We start from the raw sequence: 26,802 nt of genomic DNA, 5'->3' as shown, positions 1-26,802 counted from the left end.
TTTAAAATAATTTAATGATGAAACTACTTAAATATTCACGATATAATTGTAATTCTTATTTAATTTCCTACTTATTTTCTTCTGTTTGTGTTTTATTTTGACATGATTATTATAGGTTAACTGATATACCGATATTTACTTCAATATAATAATTTTCAGTTTACCAATAGGTACACACTCAATTGTATGTATCCTTTTCTTGAAAATACTTCATATAGTTATCTGATTAGAACATTACTGTTTGCAAACTACCGTCACATTTTTGTAACATAAGTACAATATACTCCACGGTGATAGGTTCAACAAACAACCCGTCATTTGATTAAATGCTATACGAACACATGCTTCAAGGACAACGGCTTACAAAGAAGTGTCGTACGGTCAATTATATAAGTACAAATTTCCGGATACGCTTTGGCGTTTGAGTTTCGCAAGACGCCGCCGCGCCGCGCCCGCCAAACTACTACGGCCGAGCACTAAACCCAACGAAGTCATCTCCTGTAGTCCTTCTGCGCATCTATTCTATACACAAGGCTGCTATCGGCCCCTATCGAGAGTAGTTTATAATATTTATGTATTGAGGTATTATAATTGCTATAATACGTTAGTCATCTAAACTGTCAAAACTGTCTATCTCGCTCTAAAAGTTAACACAGCCAAGAGAGGTGCTACTAAAACGTAGCACTTATTGTAATAATTATAACTAATTTATTGTAATAATTATAATTCCTCAATACATAAATATGATAAACTACCCTCGATAGCCGTCGATAACGGCCGATAGCAGACTTGTGTATATAATAGATTCGCTGGACCATTAAACGTGAGGTGCTTTGTCGATTCATGTTCTAAACAATTGTGTGTCTTAATAGAATAGTAGAAGCGGGCCATATTGTACAGCTTCCTGCACAGCGGCAGTTTTCTTTGACGCAAATCTTCACCTCTGCGTGATAGATCCTGGAATCTTGAGCGACCCCACTCAAGATCGATCAACTGATGGAGAGCATTATTAGGGGCATTGAAGAAGGGAGAAATAGCCCTCCGAAGGGGGTTGGGCGTAGAGCCACCAACCGTACTCTGTAACTCCCATTACGAATCGTCGAAAAGATAATCCTTAGACATATAGACACCCACCCTCCCCCACCTCAAAATATATCTACTCGATAATTTATAAAACGATTTTGTAAATTGTTTTTTTTTACCATTTTGTGTGTGATCAAGGACCAAGTTTTTGAAACAGGGTTCAGCTTATTACTTTATGACGCTCATGCCATAAAACACAAAAAACACTAAGGGCACCGAGGGTTCTCAAATATTACCAATATTGAATGCGCGTTTCTGTCGCATATTATGTTACAGATGTAACTATTGAAAAAAAACATTCTTTAACAAGTGTTTAAGTTTGTCCCATATTTATCCACACTCGAGATTTAAACTTTATTACAGCCTCAACGGAAGGTAACCTACTTTCCATTATTTCTGTATTCCCTGTTTGGGAGACTGGCTTACAACAATTTCTCGTAAGAAAAGTATGTTAAAATAACTACATAATTCCACTCTGTGTAAGCACACGTGACAAAAATGATAATTGACTTTTATTTTGCTTTTAATTCTTTAATTATAAATTACTTCCAGATAGTAATGCATTATTTTTGAACGGATATAATTCACCTAATGAAGTGTGTACTTCAATTGAAAGTAATTACTATCTCCAAATAGCATGAATGCATATTGTGTTGATATACCCGCCCGTTTAGATATAATATAATACTAATTTTAAAATAGTATAAATTAGAATATACACAATACTAATAAATTAATATTTACACTAGTACGCGTGACATATGTATGACCTAAGTATATAATTTAATGTGATATACAATTTGTGTTGTAAGTAACATAAGTTAATATTATGTACTCAGTTAAAAGCATTTCCGAGTAAAAAAATGTACATACATGCTCGTACTTTGGTCGTATACAAAACAAAGAAAAAACTACTTACATCATTGTAGATTTTTCAGCGTACACGTTTGTACTTATTTAAATGAGATATTGTTATTTAATCGTTGAATACTATAATCTTTTTTCATCATTGTTAATGGTTTCGGATTACGAATTTGCCCATATACTTATAAATTATTAACGAATCGTTTATAAGCATCGTTGGCAAATGATAATTTATAAAATATAATTTGGTATAATACACCACAAATTAATATCATCAAATTAATGGACATATTGGATGCCTAAACAGTAAACAAAATTTTGAAATTGCATATTACCTAATCGGAAATAATTATAACTTCATCATATGCTCGTCATTAAATATATTATTTTTTTAATAAATTATAGGTTTAAAAATTAGTTGTTGGTAATATTAAGAGCCATAGCAAATAAATGAACAATATTTTAAGCAATAAGTAATATGGTCAATGTTTAACTGTGACATGAAACAACTTACGTGATGGATGCTTGATGACATGACATGGTCAATTTTATGACTGAATGTAATGAATCGTTAATACAAAACCTTGCGCTAGATAAGAATAATTAAAAATATATATATATCTATGTGAAAGGCTGAAATATTTTCTATGATTAAAAGAATTTAAAATAATCAAGTAAACGAACATTCATAATTAGAACAGTAAAAATACACAAACGTCAAGAAAAAGCTAGTTGTAATATTTTATTGGAAACATAAATAAACAATTCTATTGCTACAATGATTTCATAAGTGTTTTAAAATTAGATATCTATGTTAATTGCTAAACTGAAATGCAACATTTTACAAAGTACTTATATCTATTCATTATTTTGAATAGATAAATTACTAAATTATTAAAACTTAATAATAATGTAAAACTGATGAAAATAATGTACATATAATATATTCTAAAAATATTTTTTTTCACATTTATTATCTTTTTTTAACTTTTTGATTCAATAACCTCCATACTTAATTTTATTTTGTTTTTCTATCATTATAATGATTTAAAATTGATTTTAAAATTGAAATTTAATTTGAAATTTAAATCTGTAAAAATTAAATTATTATATCACCGACCAAACAGACCGTAGTAATATAATATAATATGATATGATATGATATGATATGATATGATATGATATGATATGATATGATATGATATGATATGATATGATATGATATGATATGATATGATATGATATGACGATGTCATGTCGATGGTTAGCGATTAATGTAATTGATACCTTGATTTAATACAAATAATCCGATTGCCAAAAGTTAACCTAAGTTGACAAGCGCTTCATGACGTTAAAACTACTAGTTAATTTCATAGTAATTAGATAAGACGTACGTAGCTCAATTGGTAAACCACACTGGCACATTCAGTGAACACTGGTTAGAGTCTCGTCGGGTAGTTTTTTTATTTTAAATTTGAATTTGATTATCATAAAACTATAATAATTTGACATACTACAGTCTGATTCCAGGACGGCAATATTATTTAACCTTGTATGGTATAATGTTTATGATGTAAAGTATAAAGTATAAACCATAGCAACGATTTCTAAGTAAATTGCATATAAAATTAATTTATTGCCATTGGTCCCGAGGGAAATTATTGTGTGTTTTGTCTACTGCGCCAAGCCGTTCAATTGAAAAGTGTATATATCTGTAAATGCTTACATTTAAATTTGCCACAGTAAAGTAATTTAGCCAATTCTCAGTTTAAATTAATTAATATACATATGATATTAGAAATATGATGTGATATATTCCTGAATATTATAAAATACTGAATTTATAAAACACTTATGATGGTGTTTCGTAATTTTATTGTTGTTTTACCTTCTATTAGCTTTATACAGAAAATGTGCAAATTTGTAATATTACTATATTAATTAAAATAAAATATATTATATAATAATATATAGTACAGACATTCCACATATTTGAATAATGATCAAGACCGTCATAATTCACTTCAATATGACACTCGACTTTATTATTATTAAAATCATTAAAGTATGTATTTTTTTATAAATAAAAAATAGACAAAACATGGAATTACAATGAGATATAGGTACGTAAACATTTCCTACAAAATCTATATTTTATTCATGCTCAACTCGCAAAAAAAAATCTTCACACAAAACTAAAGAATCTGGGATGTGTTAAAAATCTTTTAGGCAAATAATTATGCCATTATGATGACTTGATGTTTGTCACAATACGAACCACACTTTGGTGATCACATAAAATATTTTTATAACACGAGTGATTATTACTTTAAACGTCTTTATTATAATATAGAAAATAAAGCCATATTAATTGTTTTTATCAGAAACGAGATGTTTATTAGAATTATTAACACGTTAAGACTAAAATTTGGACGCCGATCTGACGCTGACTAAGAATCAAGTAGGTACCTATTATTGATACCTTTATTCAAACCACTAAAATTGGTCTCTGATATTAACAAGATTCAAAAAAACGTTCTAGTCGCATTGAATTAGGATGCCGGTGGCTTACTTGGTAAAGCACATTGCCAGGAATTTGATGGATGTTTCGCCCGGCACCGTAATATGTTTTTTCAAGATTTTTTCTAAGTGTTTCTGAATTATGTGTCTTAAATAATTATTAGTTGTAATGTTAGTTATTTTTTTCGATCGTTAATGTTGTATTTTTATATTAGAACAATATGTTCATTTTAATTAGCCAAACATCCGTTAATCTCGATAAATAAACGGCAAATACAATTGTTGCAATCAACATTTTCGTATACTATCTTTTTTAATTTAACGATATCTGCACATATATTCTATACACAAGACAACTTTAAGGGGCTATCGATGGTAGTATATCATATATATATATGTTGAGGTATTATAATTGTTACAATAAGTTAACCGTCCAAACTGTCGAAACTGTCTATCTCGCTATAAAAGTTAACAAGTTAACACAGCAAAGAGAGGTGCTGTTAGAACAGCACTTTTTGACAGTTCGGACGGTTAACTTATTGTGACAATTAACCGCTTAATACATAAATATGATAAACTAGGCACGATAGCCGCCTATAGCTGCTTTTTATATATAATAGATGCGCTGTAAGTAATTACACTTTTATTATTAATATATTATTATTTTCGTTACCTTTTGACTACGTATATGCAATATTATCGTTTTTTGTTGTTAGAATTATACGACTCAAATATATTAGGAAAAGTTCCTCCTACTAGAGCTTTTATTTTCATTTGTATTTCGTATATACTTTTGTATGTATATTATGCTTGATAAATTGTAAAAAAGATTTATATACTTAACGGGCGATATACCCGAGAGATGCAGGCTTGATTCCTGCAGGGTGTCTTCCTTTTTTCAAAAAGATTTTTTTCTATTGGTTGTAATACATTTTCTCAGAAGTATTTTCAAAATTATGTATGTTCAATACTTAGAATATTACATTCCTAAATCTTGCGAATTATTCGTTGAATAAAAAATAGTTAATTATATATTAAGTTTTTCCCAAACCGTATCAATTATACATAAATAATAATTAAGTAGTTTATTGATTAGCTATAAAATACTATAAAACTTTCTTGCGTTTAATTTAAATTAAATGAATATGATAGTATATAGAATAACTGTGCATAATATTGTTACATAGAAAAATAATAATAAGTTTTCGTTAGTGTACGTTATAAGAGAGTTCCTAAAATCCTTAATCAATATGACCTCAACAGATTTCTTTTATCTCGGGATATGATTTTGTTTACCGTTTTCATAATACTTTATGTTGCCTACATGTGCAGAAATGTATACGAGCGGCAGCTGGAAATGTCGCATTGCTACGAAAAGTTCGAACTGTCGTAGCAGGCTGTGGATAAATCTCGCGGCCACTTATGTCGTAGCACTCGTAGCTTGGCGTAGCACACTCGTAGACCTTGCAATGCTTTGTCTGCTGAAATGGGAGATAGAATATTAAAAAGAAACAGCGGTACTGTGCTGTTTATGGCAGGGCTTTACAAGTTATTTTGTATTGTGCTACACGTAGTGAAACGTCCAAGCTACGTTTTAGTGTAGGATCGTAGACGTCCATATGGTAGGTTATTTCACACTGTTTATTACTTTACTTTTTATTATTGAATATATTTCTTACAATATAAATAAATACAAAAACCCTTAGTGGACTTTGTATAATTACTGTATCAAGACTCAATGCGATATAAAAAAAAAACTTATACCTACACTTTTTTATTTTCTAAAAAAATCGATTTATTTGAAATATAAAAAAAAGAGTTATTAAAAAATCTTCATACAGAGCTTAAGAGAATTTATTAAACTATAGATAAACATAAAATAATACGATGAATTCATTCAACGAAGGTGTGTTTAATAGCAGTTTTTTAAATTATGAATTTTTTTTTGAATTAAAAAACTGTTTCAAATAAAAATTATCAATAAAATAAATTTATAATAAACTATTTCTTTTATTCACAAGATTTTCAGAATGTAACATTCCATATATTGAACATACATAACTTCAAAACACGTCAGATCGGTTTTATGTATTAAATAAAGTAATATTTATTACCTTAATTACTAACCGACGCTCGGCTCTCACCAAATATTTTAGTTATATCGTGTACTTGAACTTACTATATATTTTAATATACCATGATAGACAATAATAACGCAATTTGATAAGCATTTCATGTATGACCTACTAGTTTTAATTGTCGTAATTAGATAGGAGGCTCGTAGCATAATTAGTTGGCGCGATACCAGGTTATACGGGTTTAAATCCTGTAGAGCATCGATTTTTTTTGTGGGTATATATTATCTGAGGTGTTTTCAAGTTATGTAGTAGGTATGTTCAAAATAAATTTAATTGCAATGTTTGCTAAAAACGTTACTCTCACCCACCAGCAGTATTTAGCAATAGCAACTTACATTTTAAATTATGTGTGTATGCGAAAATATTAAATCGAAAAATAAAAAATAAATTGAATTCAAAATTTTACTTACCGACGTATTATACATGTCCATTGGAAATATTAAAAGTATTTTTGGATAATTAATAGTTTTAATGTATTTTTTAGTTACTTAATTTAAGACATCAACATATTATCTAAAAAATCTTCGGATATATTATGACCATATGATGGCCATCGAACCTGCTATGATTACTATTTATACCGAACCTTTATTTTATACATCTAAAAAAGAATATAACTACCGTAGCACTGTTGGCTAAATCCCTCATGGCGCAGTGCAGCTATCTCAGTTTCGGCTATACAGCTCTTCCTTTACCACCAGGGGAGACGTACAAAACTGTTTTTAAGTAAAAATGACAAAAAATCATGGGATTCATTATAAATAAATTATTAGGTACATTTTCATAAGAAAATTATAAAATTCCTGTAAATTCATAAAAAATAATTACAAGATAAAAAGAACTTTTTATATACAACGTTTTTAAATTCTGTTGAACCATATAAACTTGACTTGACTAGCTTAAACGATCAAAAATTTTTGTGCTTGACATGTCATATTGATTTCCATAGTAACGCACATATATATTAATAATTTATACAAAACAAAATTAACTGAAAATGAATTTAACTCTACTTAAAGATAGCTAAAAGCATTTAAAAATGCATTGGCATCGTGTTCTGATATATTCTAAAAGTTTCAAATGTCTAGCTAGTCGGGAAGTTAGTTAAAAATCGATTGCAAGATTTGTACCGGACAAAATAAATAAGAATACGAGCTAAGAAAATCGTTGTAAAATACAATGTTTTTTTGTCAATTTCAATTCTCTACATTTACATGTACCATTCATTCACACAAGACAATTACATTATTATTATTGGATATACAATATTATTATATAATAGCAATCATCTATTAATAGTAATATATCAGAAAGTAAACATTAATTAAGATATGACGAGTAAATCTATGCTGCGCATCTATTTCATAGACAAGGCTGCCATCATTTATCATATTTATGTATTGAGATAATAAAATTGTTACAATAAGTTAGCCGTCTAAATTGACAAAACTGTCTATCTCGCTCTAAATTTTAAGACAGCTAGTAGAGGCGCTGTTAAAACATAACACTTTTTGATAGTTCAGACGGTTAACTTAATGTAACAATTAACCGCCTCAATACATAAGTGGCATGATAAACTGTCGTCTATAGTCGTCGATAGCCGCCAATAGCAGCCTTGCACATAGAATGGATGGGCAAATTAAACAAATACATAATAATATATTTAACTGCGTGTATTTTGATATCATTTAAATTAAATTATCAACCCACCTTAAATATTATATTACCTACTAGCGTTGTTTCTATCACATTGAATTAGTATCGACATTATATGATATAACACAGCGTTGTTACATAATTCTAATTGATTAAAGTTTTGTACTTTGTCATTTAAATCGTTTCTTTGCAACCTTTAGCATCTTCGGGCACTATGCACATTCAACAATGGCAAACGTACAACTAACACAGACTATCTTGATATTTGATTCATTATATATTATATTAAAAATACCCAACTATAGTATGTGTCAGTTGTTCATTATCCATTTATTAATCTAATGATAATAACGCATGAAGATACGAAAAGACTATCCTTTAAAATGTATTCTTGGATTTATTAAAAAAAAAAATGCCAGAAATATAATACATTATATTAAGTCAACACTGATAGTTGAATCAAATATCCCTCACTGATGTCAATGATGTAATAATCATCAGTGAATCTATATATCTAATATTTTTTATCTCCAATTCATCCATGGATGTCTATAATATACTTCTTTTAGAAGCGTAAAATGGTGTTTTTTTTTTACCAAGGCAGACTATTTAAAGACATGCTGGGGCACTGAATTGCGAGTTACAATGATAGTGCTAGTTACTGATTATTTTTAATGCAATGCAAATAACCTGTTCGCTGTTAATAAAGATTTTAGATTGCATATTCCGTTTAGATTATTTATTTCGATATGCAACAATCGTCATTTTTTACAAACGGTCTACCATAATATTGCATTCGAAGTATGAGCAATAACAAACACTACCATCGAAGTTTACAGTTTCGTGTGTCAGCACGTGGGTATTTTTTAAATTAATGTCATTAATAACAATATGATCTCTTCCGACTTTTCTTTGGCGTATTGTTAATCGCATTGACTTTTCGCCTTGAACAGTTTACAATAGTTAATATCCAATGAAATTATGTTATACAAGGCCATAATCCCTCATAACCTTGGCAAACTCCAAGCGTCATATCATTAGGAAAATTTACTCGACTGGAAATTAATAATACACACGATGAGCAATGGGCTAAGACCGCCAGTCAGCGACGTCGTTACGCAGAGAAGCCTTCGCGATCGGCGCCGCTGTACGACCGAGGCGTCGATTCGCCAACGACGCCGACCCTATGCCCATTGTTAGCGCTGCAAAGGCAAAGCTTAAAGCTCGAAAACAAGCAATTATTTAAAACACTCGGCAAATTGCTTTAATTAGTGCGGCGTTGCATTTTCCGAGCCATACGCTTTTATGTTGTTTTGAATTGTAATGGCGTCGCTTCGTGAGGTAAATATTTAATTTTCACAATTCTACTTTGCATCGGATAATTGACTATGTAATCACTTTATTAAACATGCAATTTTGACTGTGTATTTGATATTATTTTAAAAATGTTGGAAATAGTTCAACAATTACACGGAGTAATTCGACTAATTGCTTAATAGATTTGTTCATTATTCAAGTGGATTCAAAATAGGTATACATAAATAATCAACAATTATTAATTAACTATTTCTTTTATTCAAACGAATAATTCACAAGATTTAAGAATATATCATTCTGATTATTGAACATTATATTATTTAGAAGAACACTAACCGAGAGAGTATATCACAACCAATAGAAAAAACTTTCTTTGAAAAAAGTAAGCCAACCGGTCGGGAATCGAACCCGGCATCTCCAACGGGTAAACGCCCCAAACTAGTCGCATTCAGCCATTATGCTACGGAAGACATACTAATGACGACAAATATTTAAGCTATTGGCTATTAAATACCTACCACTCAGCGCTCTTCGAAATCATGTTACTTCGGCAATCGATTTTTGTTTATTAAATCAAAGTAGGTAGTTATTTTACTATTACAACGATTACTAACCGACGTCTAGGAATTTCTCCAATATTTTTGGCTTACTTTTTTCAAAGAAAGTTTTTTCTATTGGTTGTGATATACTCTCTCGGTTAGTGTTCTTCTAAATAATATAATGTTCAATAATCAACAATTATATCAATAATAGTGTAGATATCAGAGTATTCATCATTCAAATATAACCAGAGTATAATGCCAATATTATAACTAAGCTATTGTAGTATTGGTTATTTTTTTTTTATCTTAGAAAGTATATATAATAATTAGCTTATAATTTCAGGACGTTTATCTTTATAGTTTTGTCAATCGTGTTGACAGCTGAAATATCTATCGACTGTTATATTAGATATAAAAAATATTTTTATTTATTTCAAGCCTGCGTTATACGTAATAATTAAATGTTTGTAAAAGGAAGCTCAGTTACATGAACGTCAAGTTTAAATCAGATTTTTAGAGCATTCTAGACTTTATAGTTGATAAGCTTTTATCATGACAGTTAGATACGAAATATAAATATAGATTTTAAATGTAAAAATGTAATATTATCAATTATTTTGACTAAATTTCATTGAAATCTTTTGAATTTTGAGATATTCCATCATCAAAAATTTTGCCATCATAATATATTTATTGACAACATTCATAATTGGATCAAAATATTGCATAGTGCATTTTTTATTGATTTTTTCTCTCATATACTATTTATTTACACTGATCTCGTGAGAATATTATTTTTACTATGACTTCATATATTCACTCACACTATATAACATAATATAACCACCATGCTGTGTCATATGCTTTCGTATCGCTTTCCTTGAACTTATTGTGTGTGTGTGTGTATGTTTAAGCTTATAAATGCTTTCATAATGTATCTATCTCTCTCTACTAATATTATGCATAACGTATGGGCATTTAAAATAATAATAAAAGATTCAATTTGAAAATAAAATATCTAGAATAAATTTTTAACTACCCCGTCATTTCAATAATTTTCCTTTAATTATTATTACATATTTGAAAGAAACAGATTCTGAAGAAGGGTAAATTCTTTAATAATTATTCTATCCCTACTACAATGAATCAGAATTAAAAGAAATAACTTGTAGTATATGTAAAAAAAATACATTGGTTTTTAGTATACCTACACCAACCTAAATTTATTATTAAAATCATTAGAATCTACTCTTAAGGCTACCCACTTTGTATAAATTATCTACAATGCCTAGTTATCTAATTAAAATTGTTCAATGTTGTACTTGTTTCAGACGTTACGATATTAATATCAAAGGAGACAAGATTCAATAATATCATCTCGATTTTTATATGTTGGTGTTTCAATGAAATATTTATTAATTTCGTTATTCTTATACTCCATATTTCCATACGGAGGCTTTTATTTGTAACAAGTAATAGTTATTTTTACAGTATTTTGATTAAATCATGACGTACCCATATATATATAAATATATAAATTTTGTCTCCTTATTATAATGTCTACGTTGTATAACTATATTTAACACTTATCTTTTCATGTTTGAATTTTCCGTTACTTGCATGCCCACTATCTACCTACTTCGCTACTGGAAGTGTTAACATATGACAGAGTATACGCCCTTGGTAAGATTAATTTTATTCTACTCTATTTATTAAAATGGTGCCATATTATGGCTGGCAATCATTTATCAATACCAACAGATTGGAAAACGGCTAAAAATTAATTTGTAAATAAAGTATAGTGTATTTTTTTGATATTATATTTCGTTGAAAATGTATCTGTCTGTTGATATTGAAAACTGAAATTATGAACACCCAGTGAATTTAAAATAAAACTTCTTAAGACAATTTTGTAATTGTAAGTGTGACAAAATATTCAAATAAAAAAAGAAATATTAAAGGGGGTTTAATATGTCCAATAATACTTTATTAAATGTGTGTGCACGTGTTGGCAAAGTTATTAAATTCAATTTTTGATACATAAAATATTCATATAAATATTGGCAACCCCATTCCCCCCTAATAGTGTACAAGATACCAAACTTTATAGCCACCTACATATTAGGAATTATAGATCGCACTGTAGTAAGTACCAAATTAGAAACATATAGTAGAAAATTTGTTTAAAAAAACGAGATACGAAATTAATGAAAAATCACCTAAGGGTACTTCAATTTAATACATTTAATTGTTGATTTTAAATAACCAATGCGTCGGTATCTAAAAGCATAAAAAAGATTTTAAATACATAAATAAATTTACAATTGATAAAAAAACTATGTAAAATAAATGTGCATTCTTTAGAAGTATGTTTTTATAAATACATTGTATAAAAAATTTCATTAAAATTTTGTTCGATAAGTTATTTGGAAGAAGATAACAATTTTTGAAAAATCATAGTTTTATCGTTGTTGTTCTATTTTTCTAAAAAATATAAATAAGTATAACTTTAAAGCCTATTTATTCATTTATATTGATTCAAGCTTTAGTATTAATTGTGACCGCATTAAAGCTAGATTCGTTGTAAAAATCAATTTATAAATATTTATATTTTTTAGAAACTCATCAACCTACATAGTAACGGTAAAAATATTTATAAAATACAATGTAGGTACCAATAAAAACCTGCTGCATATTTTATATATTTTTTTATAATTTTAAACTAAAAAAATATATATTAATTTAATGTTCCTACATGTGTATTGATTATTTAAAATGAGAGTTGTCAGTTAATTATATCAAATTTCAGAATGTGCTAAAAAGATTACTCTCCGCAATTTCAATAAGTACAGTAGTGAGTAGTGGTTTACGGTGCGTACACGGAGGTCCGGGGTGCTGACTGATTTTGAGCCTCGTGCAATGTTGTTTAATTAATTTACGGAAACAGATCGATATATCATTATATACGTATCTCTTCCATTTATTATTGTTTCGATTATAACCTCGGATTGTAAAAATGCGCATTTTAGATTCTTGTAACTCTGGCGAAGTGAGCGCCTCACGCACTTTCAGTAACACCGCCACCGAGCCTTTGTTTTATTTTTAAATCAATATATTGTACACGGTAAATATTAACTATCTCTGACCCTTCTTAAAATTTTTCCATGATGTTTAATTTATGTAAATGCTCTAATAAATAAATTAGAGGTATTATAAATTACAACATAAAATAATTCCGTACATAGTTCACTGGGAGTTCATCTACATATATCTGTATATTAATAAATTATTTATACTATAATGTACCTTTATAAAATTTCAATGTGTATTGTATCGGTGGGCTTATTATAATAAAATGTTCCAAGTTCGAATGCTATAATATAATATATGTTGCATTATATGCATGCTTCGCTTATTATGGTCAATGTCTCCCTGTCAGTGTTTGCAAAATATCCGAAGACCTTGCCCTGCGGCCGGAATAAAAGGGTTTGTAAGTAGGTACAGAACAATTTACTACCGACATGACACTATTAATACGGTTATTAAAAATCAATACTCTTTGCAATTTATTGGATACTTTATTGCCACTGCAACTTTCCGCGTTGCATAATGACAAAGTCGCATTTCTACGTTGAAAACAATCTAGTTAGTAAGTATTAGTGAGTTACCACCGTCATCACTCTATTTCATTGTATGACGTAAGTGATATGGGTTTCATAATATGATTTAGGTATATTAACTGGTTACAAGTAAATTGTACGTAAAACATTTCACCGTGGCACAGTTCGCCGTGAGCTTTCTTATCGGAAAGAGATGACTGTATACTATACGGTATCCAATTTTATCAGATTCATTATGAACATTAATTCAATTTCATAGCTGATTTTGGCAAAATTCTTGAATTATTCAAGAATGAAAACCTAACCTAACCTAACAAATAATCCAGTATATCGTCTATTTTCAAAATTTGTTTGCTGCTGGCTTTCTGTAAAGTGTAAACCGACAAGAGCCATGTTTTATTTAGACATGAATTTTATGTCAGTACTATACGACCCAAAGAGGTTGGACGGTCATATATTTCCGATAGAACATTTCACGGTGAAGTGTGAGATGGCAAACTGCATACGTACAAGTTTCTGGACACGATGTTAACTTTGAGTATATACTTGGCTAGCCCGAAATGCATAGAATGTCAAGTTACGTAAATTATATGAAAATATAATGACAACAATTACTGTAAAATACACGAGGTATTCATGCAACGTCGCATACAACTATTTTTTTAATTACCATAGAATGGTAAAAGTCTCCATACAGCACAATATGAATATATAAATTATAAATTAATAGTTTATAAATATTTTAAATAATTTAATCGTTGCTTTATCAGTGGTTAAATTGATCCATTCCAGTTACAGTATAACTAAATATTAGGTATAGTTTTTATTGGCATGGCAATAAATTAGTATAGGTACTTATAGTTGTTGATAATAGAAAGATATATAAGTATATAATACTACTAGTCTTTCGTATTTACATATTATTTAATAGAGATTATAAGTATTTCAAATGGTTGCGATGTAATCATAGTTTTTCGGTTGTAGGTTACGTGAATACTCGTGTATAGCGAATGACAGATGTCACCTGTCACTAGTCATACGCGCATGTTCTTACACACCACATTTATTTACATTTTTTCGCTATACATTTGAATTAAACAGTAGAGATCGGACTCCTAAGAAATTTCTGCAGCTTTACTATTAAACAACATTACTGATACCTTCCTATAAATACAAATCTATAGCATATATTAATTCGCCTGTTTAGAACGTTTTTACACGAAGGATTGACTTTTATTCATTGTAAATGATTATTATATTTTGCCGTGGTTGTCTATGACATCTGACGGGTAGGCTCTTGTAAAAAAGAGCCATTTAAAGGGAAGAATTTATACCAATATATAAGATGCACAGAATCACAACCACACATCATGTTTATAAAATGCAGGTTAATTTTTAAACGCAATATCTATGGATTAAAATTCATCTGGATAAAATTAATTTACTTTATTTTTAATATATTTTATAAATGGTGGATATGTAGATTTTTACTTGAACCGCATTCAGAGTATAAGTAATAAATATTAGCTCAATTTTATTTTCAGTTAATTCTTGATTGATAGCCATTATATTATAATATATACCTTTATCTATTGAATGAATTAATTTTGCATTTACTTGTATAAGTACATTATTCTTCGGTGTTTATAAATAATTATTATTAGTTTTAAAATTATCTATGTGCTGTTATTGTAACTGCATCAAATAATTGAAAAATAATCTAACATCAATTTATAGCTACAATGTAGGTATGAAATTTACATGAAAATGATATACTTAGATATTATCGAGTCAGATATCAAAGCATTATATTTATTTATAATAGTTTTTTATTGAAGATTGAGCAATCGTAAGTAATCGCAATAACTAGTAAATAATGTTAATTTAATAATATAAAATTAACAAGAAAATTTGAAATCATAATTTCGTATTATTTCAAAATCTGTGTAAAAAATATCAATCTTTAGAGAACTACCGTAATTGAGAATGTTCATACAAATAAAACTACAATTAGATAACGACTAAATTTTTTTCAACAAAAGTCTACTAGATTTTGATTTTGACTTGATAGGTAGGTAATAGAGTTTTTACCTACTTTATTATATTGATTTATTATATAAGCTAGAGTTAAAGAGTGTTCGTTGTCAGTGTGTGTTTGCTTTTGGTGAGTGTACACGGCGCCTGAAGATGCTGAAAGGCGAAACCCGGGTCGCAAAAAACGACTTAAATCGAATAGTACAAATCTTAAATCCATTAGAATTTAAATTCAAATTCCATCAAGTACTTTCGGTCGATAGTATTAATATTAAAACCTATGATTGAAAATTCTAGAAAAACACAATATGTTTGGCAACTAAAAAAGAATAATCAGTCAGTTAGTAAAACCTGACAGTTTTCACATAATTTTCTTGAAATTATGTGATTGATAAAAACACAAATATATACTAATTCCATTTTTCTACTAAGTACATATTATTATTGTTTTTAGTAAGCATAACCTCGTCAGAAATCTTCCGAAAAACCCAATTAAGGGCTCCGTTGCAACATATCGACTACCCCATGGGATAATACACTAACTCGAAATTGATGTCAACTATTTGGGAAAGCAAAAAAAAATATTTAAAACAATGTGTGGCGAAAAAATGTTATTTAAATAATTATAGTTTACACTTTTAAATAACGAATCATATAAGCTTGGTGTGATCTTTCCTGCTTTAATTTTTTTATATGGTATAGGTATATATTATATTGTTCGAAGTAGGTATTTATTTTTCATGAAAAAAGGAGTGACATTGGTGTTTTTAGATACCATTATCAAAACAAGCAGTAACCAATTTTAAATTGACAATTATTTATGAAGGGTTAGTACCTAATTTTTCAATAGAGAGTAATTCTATCTATGTTGATAAAGGCAAAGGTTGCAGGAAAAACCTCAATTAGTATGATATTCCACGGTCAAATATTATTTAAATAATAACCTAAAATAATGTATGTATATTTTTTACAAGCAATAACACTACAGCTCTTAATGTCGTATTCACTGTCGCATGGAAAGATAATCTGAAACTATGTGCTATGTATTCCATGCTATTTATGATATTACAAAAAATATATATATTCACAACTCTACTTATAAGTACTTAAGTAAATAAACATTTTAAATATTTTTCGAGGCTGGTGTATTTTTTTTAGATGAAACAATACATAAAAAAGTAAATAACACATTATTTTGACTTAGTGTGTTATTCCATGAGATAATTATTACGTGGGAGTAGACACTATTTGACATAAACTTAACTCGGTCTTATTTAAACATACGATTTACCTTTTATGGATTGCGATCCCTAGTACAAAATAAACACATTTAAATCAAATTACACAAAAACAAACTCGGTACGCGAATATAATTATTTACACCTTACTATGTGGTTGCTATATCTAGTGTCCTAAATGATATACATGAATGTCCGTTTAATGTTTCAGGGCTCTGCTGACTCAAATTATTCACAACCCTCATCGGATCTGTCGCTGGACGAGGAAAAGGAATCCCTGCGGCGGGAAAAGGAGCGCCAGGCGCTGGGCCAGTTGGAGAAAGCCAAGGTAAATATCCATCAAATATCCTTATTAAATTAGTATTCACTGCTGTAGGCATATAATGGCACATTCTAAAATATAATACACTGAGTAATAAATGTCAATATTGCATGAATGAGAGTAGGCTTTGGCATACTAAGTGCAATATTAATTGATATTTTTACACATATTTTTAAATGACATTCAGTGAAATATCAAATATGCGCATTTAAGGTAGGCAACTTACTCGAGAAAAAAAAATATAATATCGTAGGCAATAATGAATCGATAAACCAAATACTAATATTCTGCTTCTTCTTATTATCGTGTCATCCCCTAACTGAGGTCAGCCACCATCCGAATCCGGAACAGTTCTGTGGAACTACACTAGCAGGGTTTGCAATACCGGTATTCCAGTATTTTTCGATACCGAAATACCGGTTTTAAAAATCAGATAATACCGATATATACCATATTGAAAATGGAAACAAAATGTATTAATTAACGTAAAAGGTTTAACATGACTGTATTTTCTTTCCGTGTTACGCGATGTCTGGTTTACTTCCGTTGCTCTTCAACGCCATTGGATACCAGCAATTTCATGTGCTATAGAATATTAATATTTTAAAGAGATTTATATTAAATATATATTTATTGATAGATACTTCTGTTTTTTTCCATATATTTCACGAATACATTAATACCGGTATTAGTATTTTCAATCGGTATTGCAATCCCTATACAGTAGTACCGCTTAAAAAGGGTCTCAAGTCACGAAATCCGTCGAAACGCTAACCGTTAATCTTTCCTTGGATAGAGTATTTTTGTCCTCTCATAATGTAACCGAGGTATTGTCTAGTTTTTTTGTTACGTAAAACTTTCCGGCCCTTTCTCATTCGATTGAGAACGTCAACATTTGTATCCCGGTCAGTCCAAGGAATTTTGAGGATTCGTCCGTACATACCGTCATATCTCGAAAGCATCAAGTCAGCATGACATCTCCTGGTTTAGCGTCCGTACCTCCATACCAGATTCTTCTAGAATATTCAATTTTTCTAGGTACTCTGCTACTAACCAGCTGATAGTCGACGAACAAGTATCTGCTTATAAATTGTTGTGTTTTTGACAGTATAACATAGCGTAATACCCCGTTTACACGTTCATGGATGTACTGTGCACAGTAAGAAAATGTATATGGAAACATGTATTATCCTGCAGTTGGCAAGATTGCGCGCAATAAATCATCACAATTTGGAATCATCCAATCTTATCTGCGCCTGCGCAATACATGCCGGTAAAAAAACGAACTACTCATTTTTGAGCTTAACTGATTTTCAATACGACCTGTCAGATAGTAGTATAAAATGACAACATCGCGTCTCGCTTACTCTTGAAGAATGAGGTTGGAGAGACAGTCAGCACTTTGACGTGTAAACAGTTATTGTCATGACAGTTTAAAATAAGCACGATTGCCGACAGTAATTCCATGCATGTGTACAGGCGCTATTATGCCTTTTGATGATTCTGGTATATTATGTTGATTGTATGTAGACTATGTACAGATTAATAGTAACAATACAATAATTGGATAAAAATGCATTATTCCTAAAGCAATTCATAAATTTCGTTACTTTGGTGATTAAATCGTCCATTAATAAAATAATATACAAAATATGTTAGAAACCTTGTACATTTTTCCGTTCGAATGACAGCATAATATTAATAGTAGACCGAACTCGCGGTAGCGGTTCGGCGGACCGGCGAGAAAATATCAAATAGTTATGTTTGTTTGAAATTCAACGAATCCCGGTCATTGTGATTTTATACTGCAAATTCGAGGTGATCCACGAGCGAAAATACTGTCGATCTCAAAATTCTTCGGATAGCGTGTAAATGGATTAGGAGGGAAGGTCGAAACTATGCCATTGTACGAGTATGCTTAAGATAAAGATACATACATCGTTACATTTTTAAGGTATGTTTAACTGGTATTCGACACTCATTGAACAATTTAAACATTTCAGCGCATAGTGTCGTCATACGATATGTACAAAGCTTATTATAACCATTAGAGTATACGTTTTATAACTTTGCACTTTTTTGCACTTATTACACTAATATGCCTCTTTGCCTGATTACCTCGCATGAAATTAGATTAAATGACATTCACCTGTAATAATATATGAAGTAATAAATAAATAAGCAGATAATATATTACGTAAAAAAAATATGTTTAGAATAATATATTACATCATTTTCATCCTAGATCCGGAATGCAAAGTTATGAAGCATATAATCAACGTATTTACCTATTATTTTTACAACGTTTTTATTAGCTCGTATTCCTGTTTGTCCGGTGGTTGTTTGTCCAGTACAAATCTTGCAATCGATTTTTAACTAACTTCCCGACTAGCTAGACATTTGGAATTTTTAGAATATATCAGAACACGATGCCAACGCATTCTTTTAATACTTTTAGCCATAAGCAGAATTGAATTAATTTTCAGTTAATTCTGTTTTGTATGAAAAGTTATTTCGGAAGAAATCTGTAATCCAATCCACTATTATTGGTTGCTAAGTGGGTGGTCCTAGCAACTAAATTATTAATGTATACGTGCGTTACTATGGAAATCAAAATGAAATGTCAAAATGACATTTCAGTATTCTATATTTGTTTGTTTTTTTTTTAATTTTAATAAAAATTAAAAACGTTGTATATAAAAAGTTCTTTTTATCTTGTAATTATTTAAGTTTGATTCACACATTAAATGATATAGAAGTTCTTGAGTTTTCATCAATTGCATATTTTAAGTATTAATTTACCGACATTAATAAACTGTACATATTTATTTATATTTTCCTAATTAAATTCATAATTTCATTATTGCTCATGTAGTTTTATTATATTATTATAATGATTAATTAATAACATGAACCATTTAATTTAAATATTACACTTGAATTAATTTTTTTAAACGCCAAACATACACTATTTATTATAATAGTTTATCAAAATGTAACACATTAGTTTCTGCTAACACTTTTCTAATGCCCAATTCTCACTCGTATAATGTAAAATATTTATTTTATTTCACAAATTTTAAATAAATGTTTCGCAGAAATCCATCTGTTATTTTAAGGAGATTCCTTCATCTATATTTATTTATCTAAAACAGAATAAACACATTTTTATACCGAATGGCTCGCTCACGGAAGATCGACTTAAATACGTAATACTAAAAGATACAAAATACAAGACCTTCGAATGTCATTACTGACGCATCTATAAATATATTTTAATAGCGTTATGCATACTGAACGAAACGCATTCGGGTGACTGAATAATATCATCAAGCGTGATCTTCCATTGTGCCTAAAATATTAAGAGCGGTTTCACATTGAGGATACACGTATGCGATACCTGTATGATAGATACGAATTAACAATAAAACAAAATAAACCACGTGGAGATACTGATGCGTTACTCCCACAATATAGCGTCGCAAAATAGAAGGACCATCGACTACCGGGCTGTATCCGGTATCCAGGTGGCAGATCAAACTCATTTAGCAAAAAATAAGAACAAAGAATCGTGGAAAGAGCTGTCAAGTCTGTGGATAATCTTGATAATGCTGTTTAATTTGTAGAAATTAATATAGACAATTAACATTTTACCATTAGTAAGTTTTTTTGCTTCAGTTTTATTGTGAAAATATTAGCATCACTTTCCTTGGTCTATGTCTAGAGTCTACTGTCATGATTTTTCAAATTTGGCGCCGTTGGGATATACAGGATATGTATTTTTAGGAAAATACATAATTTACCGCTGAAATTTCATCGAATTAGTGTGTACCTACCTATTCATCAGTAGTAAAATATCATATTATCTTCTTATTTCCCGTAAATATACCTGAAAAGTGTGTTTTTTTTTCACCCAAACGTCACCCTTCACCACTGTTATATTATTTTATAGAAAGAATACTAAAAATATTGTATTATCGTTATAAAAAAAAAAAAATTAATATCACATAGATTTCCAATTTTTCTTTTAAAGTACCTACATACTTGTAATTCATAATCAGTAATGCTTTGATAATATTAATAAAATTTACAATAAAGGGGTGGTATGAGGCTTTTACTCAAAATATATTATGATAAATGCATCACACATCACTTGATTTGCTTCATTGAAAAAAAAACATTTTTCACACCAAAAGGCTAATAATTTGGTGTATAAAGTTTTATCCAGTCTGTTGCCTTTATTGTATCGGCAATTATGTACGCGAAATTTTTATAAAGCATAATAAGTGGTAATCCAGTCTTTCATTATTTATTGTTCGTCAGACTGAAAAAAATACACAATATTCTCTGCACATTTAAGGTTACGGGGTTATTAGATTATCACAAAGGCCTACGATTATTTCAACTGCGATATTGTAAATAAATAATATGTGCTGTTCGGTTAAGAAAGGTGGTAAGGGGGCGTACGTTTAGAAAAAATATCCATAATGATGTAATAATTTATCATTGTAGTGGGAAGGGGGAGGGGGTAACAAAATCTAGCCGATGCCACTGACTTCCAGGCGCATTCTCCATATCCAAATACTCAGCACTGTGAGTCTAACCGTGAGAAACTGGCCTGTAGCAATAATATTCACTTACAAATTGTCCACTATAAGAGAACAAAAATATGTGGTTTTAAATTGTCTATCTACACATTCTACACTATTTAGATACAGCCTATGACCTAGATGCTCAGGAATAAATGTATTTTCATACTAGTCTTTTGTCATAGCTGACAAGACCATAAGCTGTACGCCATAGGCTTTAAGCCATAAGCTATTAGCCGTGAGTTAGAAGCCATGAGATATAAACAATAAAATATAAGCCAAAGGCTATTTATATAGGTCACAAGCATAAACCATATGCTATAAGCTATAAGCACTACATAACTTACTTTGTTGTTATTCAAGTTCTATATAAAAAGTGATCTAGCACAATTTTAAGGTTACCCAAATTTTAAATAAATTTTAAGTAAGCTGTTGTAAGACGCAAATGACAGGTTACATTTACAGTCTGTACATGTTCACTCACTTGATCCAGAAAATGGTCAAGACGGGAGGAGTTGGTTTCAATTTTCAAATACAATTTATAAAAATATGTGATTTTAAATTATCTAACAATATAACGATACAGAGCAGTGACGTTCAGAACCTTCATTGATAATAATCTAAAAACCCTTTCATTTCTATCCTATGATATGAAATGATATTATGGACCATGGAAGTTTTTGGGATGAATAAAAATCTAAGCATATATCCTTTAAATGTTATAATATATGTTTATTATACTGTTTCAGTCGAAACCTGTGGCGTTTGCCGTGAGGACGAACGTCTCCTACGATGGCAGGCAGGACGACGATTCTCCTGTTCACGGCAGCGCCATCTCCTTCGACGTCAGGGATTTCCTGCATATTAAGGTAAAATTAATATAATATAAATGTACTTATATATATATATATATTATATCTATTACTAGGTTTACCATTATATTTTTTTCCCAATCTGGGACAAAATAAAATAAAACTGTTTATTGAATAGGAAAAACGTAAAATTTTAAATTGGAAATCGTTATAAATGGTTCAAATCAGACATTATTTATTTAATTTTGACCGTTCATAAATTTGTTGTTGTTAACAAAAAAATCAGAACACGATAAATAATATAATATGTTGATTCGACTATAATTGATACATGATTGTGAGCAACCTTTCGATAAGAACAGAAGTTTCTGTTAATCAAGCTCCATACCTCGGGATAAATTTGGTGGGGTCTAATTATTGAAAACTAGATATCTCAAAATACATAATATTTCAAAGAAAAAACAATTTTTTTCGACAAACAACATAACAATAGCACAAATGCTTGTGCCGCCATCGAATACTGTGTAAACGATAATTTTTTAAATAAAATATATGGCGTTTTAGGGTTCAAATTATCGATATCTTGTGTGTGGATTAGATTAAAAGATGCGTGTGTACTATATTATTATTATCATAAGCCGTCACTAAATGACAAACCGGTCGGGACTTCGAGGTTCACGTCAAACTGGGATAATCCCGCTTAATTCGGGACGTATGATAAGCCTATCTATTACCAAATGTCAATCTGTTTATATTCTAGGTCTGGGCCCTTAGTACTCAAGCTATGGGTTGCTAATGGTACTTTTAAGCGTAAAACAATATTATAATAAAAGTACGATTTTTAGCCAGGTGAAAAAAACAAAAATTATATGTAGTGAATGACCAACATGGTATTCTGAATGAATTACCATACTAATAACATAAATCAATGACAAAAACTTTTCAGAAGAAAATTTGCTACAAATCTGTTAACTGGAAGCCACGCGGGAATAGCAGCAATTGTCCTAGCCGATTTCGGCAAAATTCACGAATTCAAGAATCGGCTATTTTCAAAAATTGTTTGTGGCTGGCTTCCACTAAAGCGTCAATTACATTGAGCTTCTTTACGAGCTGTTTGTTGGTGAATTTACAATCTGCCTGTAAAGTCGCCCAGTGTAAAGCGTCAGTTACATTGAGCTTCTTTACGAGCTGTTTGTTGGCGAATTTATAATCTGCATGTAAAGTCGCCCAGTGTAATCATCGAACAAGCTAACATGTTCGATGATTACATAGGGCGACTTTACAGGCAGATTATAAATTCGCCAACACACAGCTCGTAAAGAAGCTCAATGTAATTGAAGCTTAATCATCGAACAAGCTAATAAGCAGGTTGTAAACACTCTGCCGAGAAAAGTTGAAAGCCGGTCAGCTTTACACGCTACACGCCGGCGTGTGGGCCTACTGCGTCTGCACAGTAGAGCGTAGTAGCGACCTCCCGGTAAAAAAACGAGCTACGTTCTGTCAAAATAGTCACTGGCTTGTGGCTTCTCAGCGAGTGGAAAGTTTTGTGTGTAATCATCAAATCGCAGTATCTGAATTGCCCACGTTTAAATTCGCCAACAAACAGCTTGTAAAGAAGCTCAATGTAATTGAAGCTTAATCATTGAACAAGTTAATAAGCAGGTTGTATACACTCTACCGAGAAAAGTTGAAAGCCGGTCAACTTTACACGCTACACGCCGGCGTGTGGGCCTACTGCGTTTGCGCAGTAGCGACCTCCCGGTAAAAAAACGAACTACGTTCTGTCAAAATAGTCGCTGGCTTGTGGTGTGTGTGCTCTCAGCGAATGGAAAGTTTTGTGTGTAATCATCAAATCGCAGTATCTGAATTGCCCACGTTTAAATTCGCCAACAAACAGCTTGTAAAGAAGCTCAATGTAATTGAAGCTTAATCATTGAACAAGTTAATAAGCAGGTTGTATACACTCTACCGAGAAAAGTTGAAAGCCGGTCAACTTTACACGCTACACGCCGGCGTGTGGGCCTACTGCGTTTGCGCAGTAGCGACCTCCCGGTAAAAAAACGAACTACGTTCTGTCAAAATAGTCGCTGGCTTGTGGTGTGTGTGCTCTCAGCGAATGGAAAGTTTTGTGTGTAATCATCAAATCGCAGTATCTGAATTGCCCACGTTTAAATTCGCCAACAAACAGCTTGTAAAGAAGCTCAATGTAATTGAAGCTTAATCATTGAACAAGTTAATAAGCAGGTTGTATACACTCTACCGAGAAAAGTTGAAAGCCGGTCAACTTTACACGCTACACGCCGGCGTGTGGGCCTACTGCGTTTGCGCAGTAGCGACCTCCCGGTAAAAAAACGAACTACGTTCTGTCAAAATAGTCGCTGGCTTGTGGTGTGTGTGCTCTCAGCGAATGGAAAGTTTTGTGTGTAATCATCAAATCGCAGTATCTGAATTGCCCACGTTTAAATTCGCCAACAAACAGCTTGTAAAGAAGCTCAATGTAATTGAAGCTTAATCATTGAACAAGTTAATAAGCAGGTTGTATACACTCTACCGAGAAAAGTTGAAAGCCGGTCAACTTTACACGCTACACGCCGGCGTGTGGGCCTACTGCGTTTGCGCAGTAGCGACCTCCCGGTAAAAAAACGAAGTACGTTCTGTCAAAATAGTCGCTGGCTTGTGGTGTGTGTGCTCTCAGCGAATGGAAAGTTTTGTGTGTAATCATCAAATCGCAGTATCTGAATCGCCCACTTTTAAATTCGCCAACAAACAGCTCGTAAAGAAGCTCAATGTATGACGCTTAACTAATCAAACAAGCAACGAAAAATTCAATAAATATTTTTAAATTGTGATTGATGTTATTGAACAATGTTGTTTTGTATTTTTTTAATGTACCTAATATGTAAACTTATAATAACATATAAGAAAATACCGTTCACTTATAAAGGTAGCCATCTGATTCTTTATCTATAAATTAACAACACCAGAAAACTGAATATGATTTTACTTACCATTACGATTATATTACGGCCAAGACTATTTTTTGATTATATACAATGCCGAGATATACTATTAACCCCATGACCAGTATGAATAGGTATTTAAGAATTTACGAACACTAAAAATTTGTTTATTTTTAACATTCATGGGACAATATTATTGTAAGGAGGAGTAAAATACCTGAATCAGTATAAATAGGATCAAAAAATTGATGATATTATCAATTAATAAGATTAGTTGGGAAACTATTATTAATCCTACCAATATTCTTGAGTTTTCATTGCAATACCCAATTAATATATTTATACGAAAAAACTATATTTTAGTATATTAATAAATAACACAATAATGAAAACGATTTATAATAAATACGCCCACGTGCGCCACGTAGGTCAAAATGGAGATTTTATGATATTTTCAGAGCATAATCCTGGACGTTCCTTAAACGCTGTGGATAATCTATTTATATAATTTTGAAGCCTTAATATCCTTTATATTTATTTTAAACATTTGATGACTGCATAAAGTATTTTTATTAAATAAAATAGTATTCTTTTAAACCTCTCGATCTAATGTTTTTGAATATAGTCATATTTCAGTACATTCATGTACAGTGGTGTTAAGATATTTTAAATTTATTAATTATTAATTTTTAAACGCATTTATAAAACCATAATATGTAACATTAATGTTAATATTATATAGTGAAATATTTACGATAAAAAATATATTTTATAATCTCTGTGATCCCAAATTTGACAAGAATTAGGCATTTTATTATTCAAAACATGGGCGCGATTAACACATTTGAAGATGATTCTAAAGATACTGAATATAAGCTATGTCTTTGAACATTCAAATGTGATAAACCGACCATCCACACGATCATCCACAACCACATTATGGTACTCTGCTATCAAGTTAAACATAAAATGATTATAAAGAATTCACTTACATTTATTACAAAATTTATTTACAAATCTCTTCATAATTTGCAACACCTCGCGTTGTATGAATTCATTTTCTTATCTTTTGCGTTGGTATATTTTTATCGCATCCATGTATTTTTT

General features: G+C 30.4%; 1 protein-coding gene across 5 annotated transcripts in view; it reads left to right on the top strand.

Annotated features, from left to right (window-relative positions):
- The window catches only part of Ca-beta (Calcium channel protein beta subunit), a 77,155-nt gene that overhangs the window by 22,473 nt on the left and 27,880 nt on the right, over positions 1–26,802 (top strand). For 4 of the 5 annotated variants that reach the window (XR_015071632.1, XM_085955758.1, XM_085955759.1 and 1 more), the window contains exons 2-4: positions 11,774–11,803; positions 17,224–17,340; positions 22,673–22,792. Coding sequence is in view for 3 of the 5 variants with exons in the window: in XM_085955758.1 (XP_085811884.1) it covers positions 11,783–11,803; positions 17,224–17,340; positions 22,673–22,792 (258 nt within the window). In the remaining 2 variants the exon portion in view is untranslated. The remainder of the gene's footprint in view (positions 1–11,773; positions 11,804–17,223; positions 17,341–22,672; positions 22,793–26,802) is intronic. The other variant, XR_015071631.1, reaches the window with a different exon arrangement.

Source organism: Rhyacophila brunnea, unplaced genomic scaffold (genome assembly GCF_057557595.1).
Source record: "Rhyacophila brunnea isolate RB1 unplaced genomic scaffold, BYU_Rbru_1.0 scaffold_5, whole genome shotgun sequence".
NCBI classification, from domain to species: domain Eukaryota; kingdom Metazoa; phylum Arthropoda; class Insecta; order Trichoptera; family Rhyacophilidae; genus Rhyacophila; species Rhyacophila brunnea.
The sequence above is the reverse complement of the archived record's forward strand: the minus strand, read 5'-3'. Positions and strand labels throughout refer to the sequence as shown.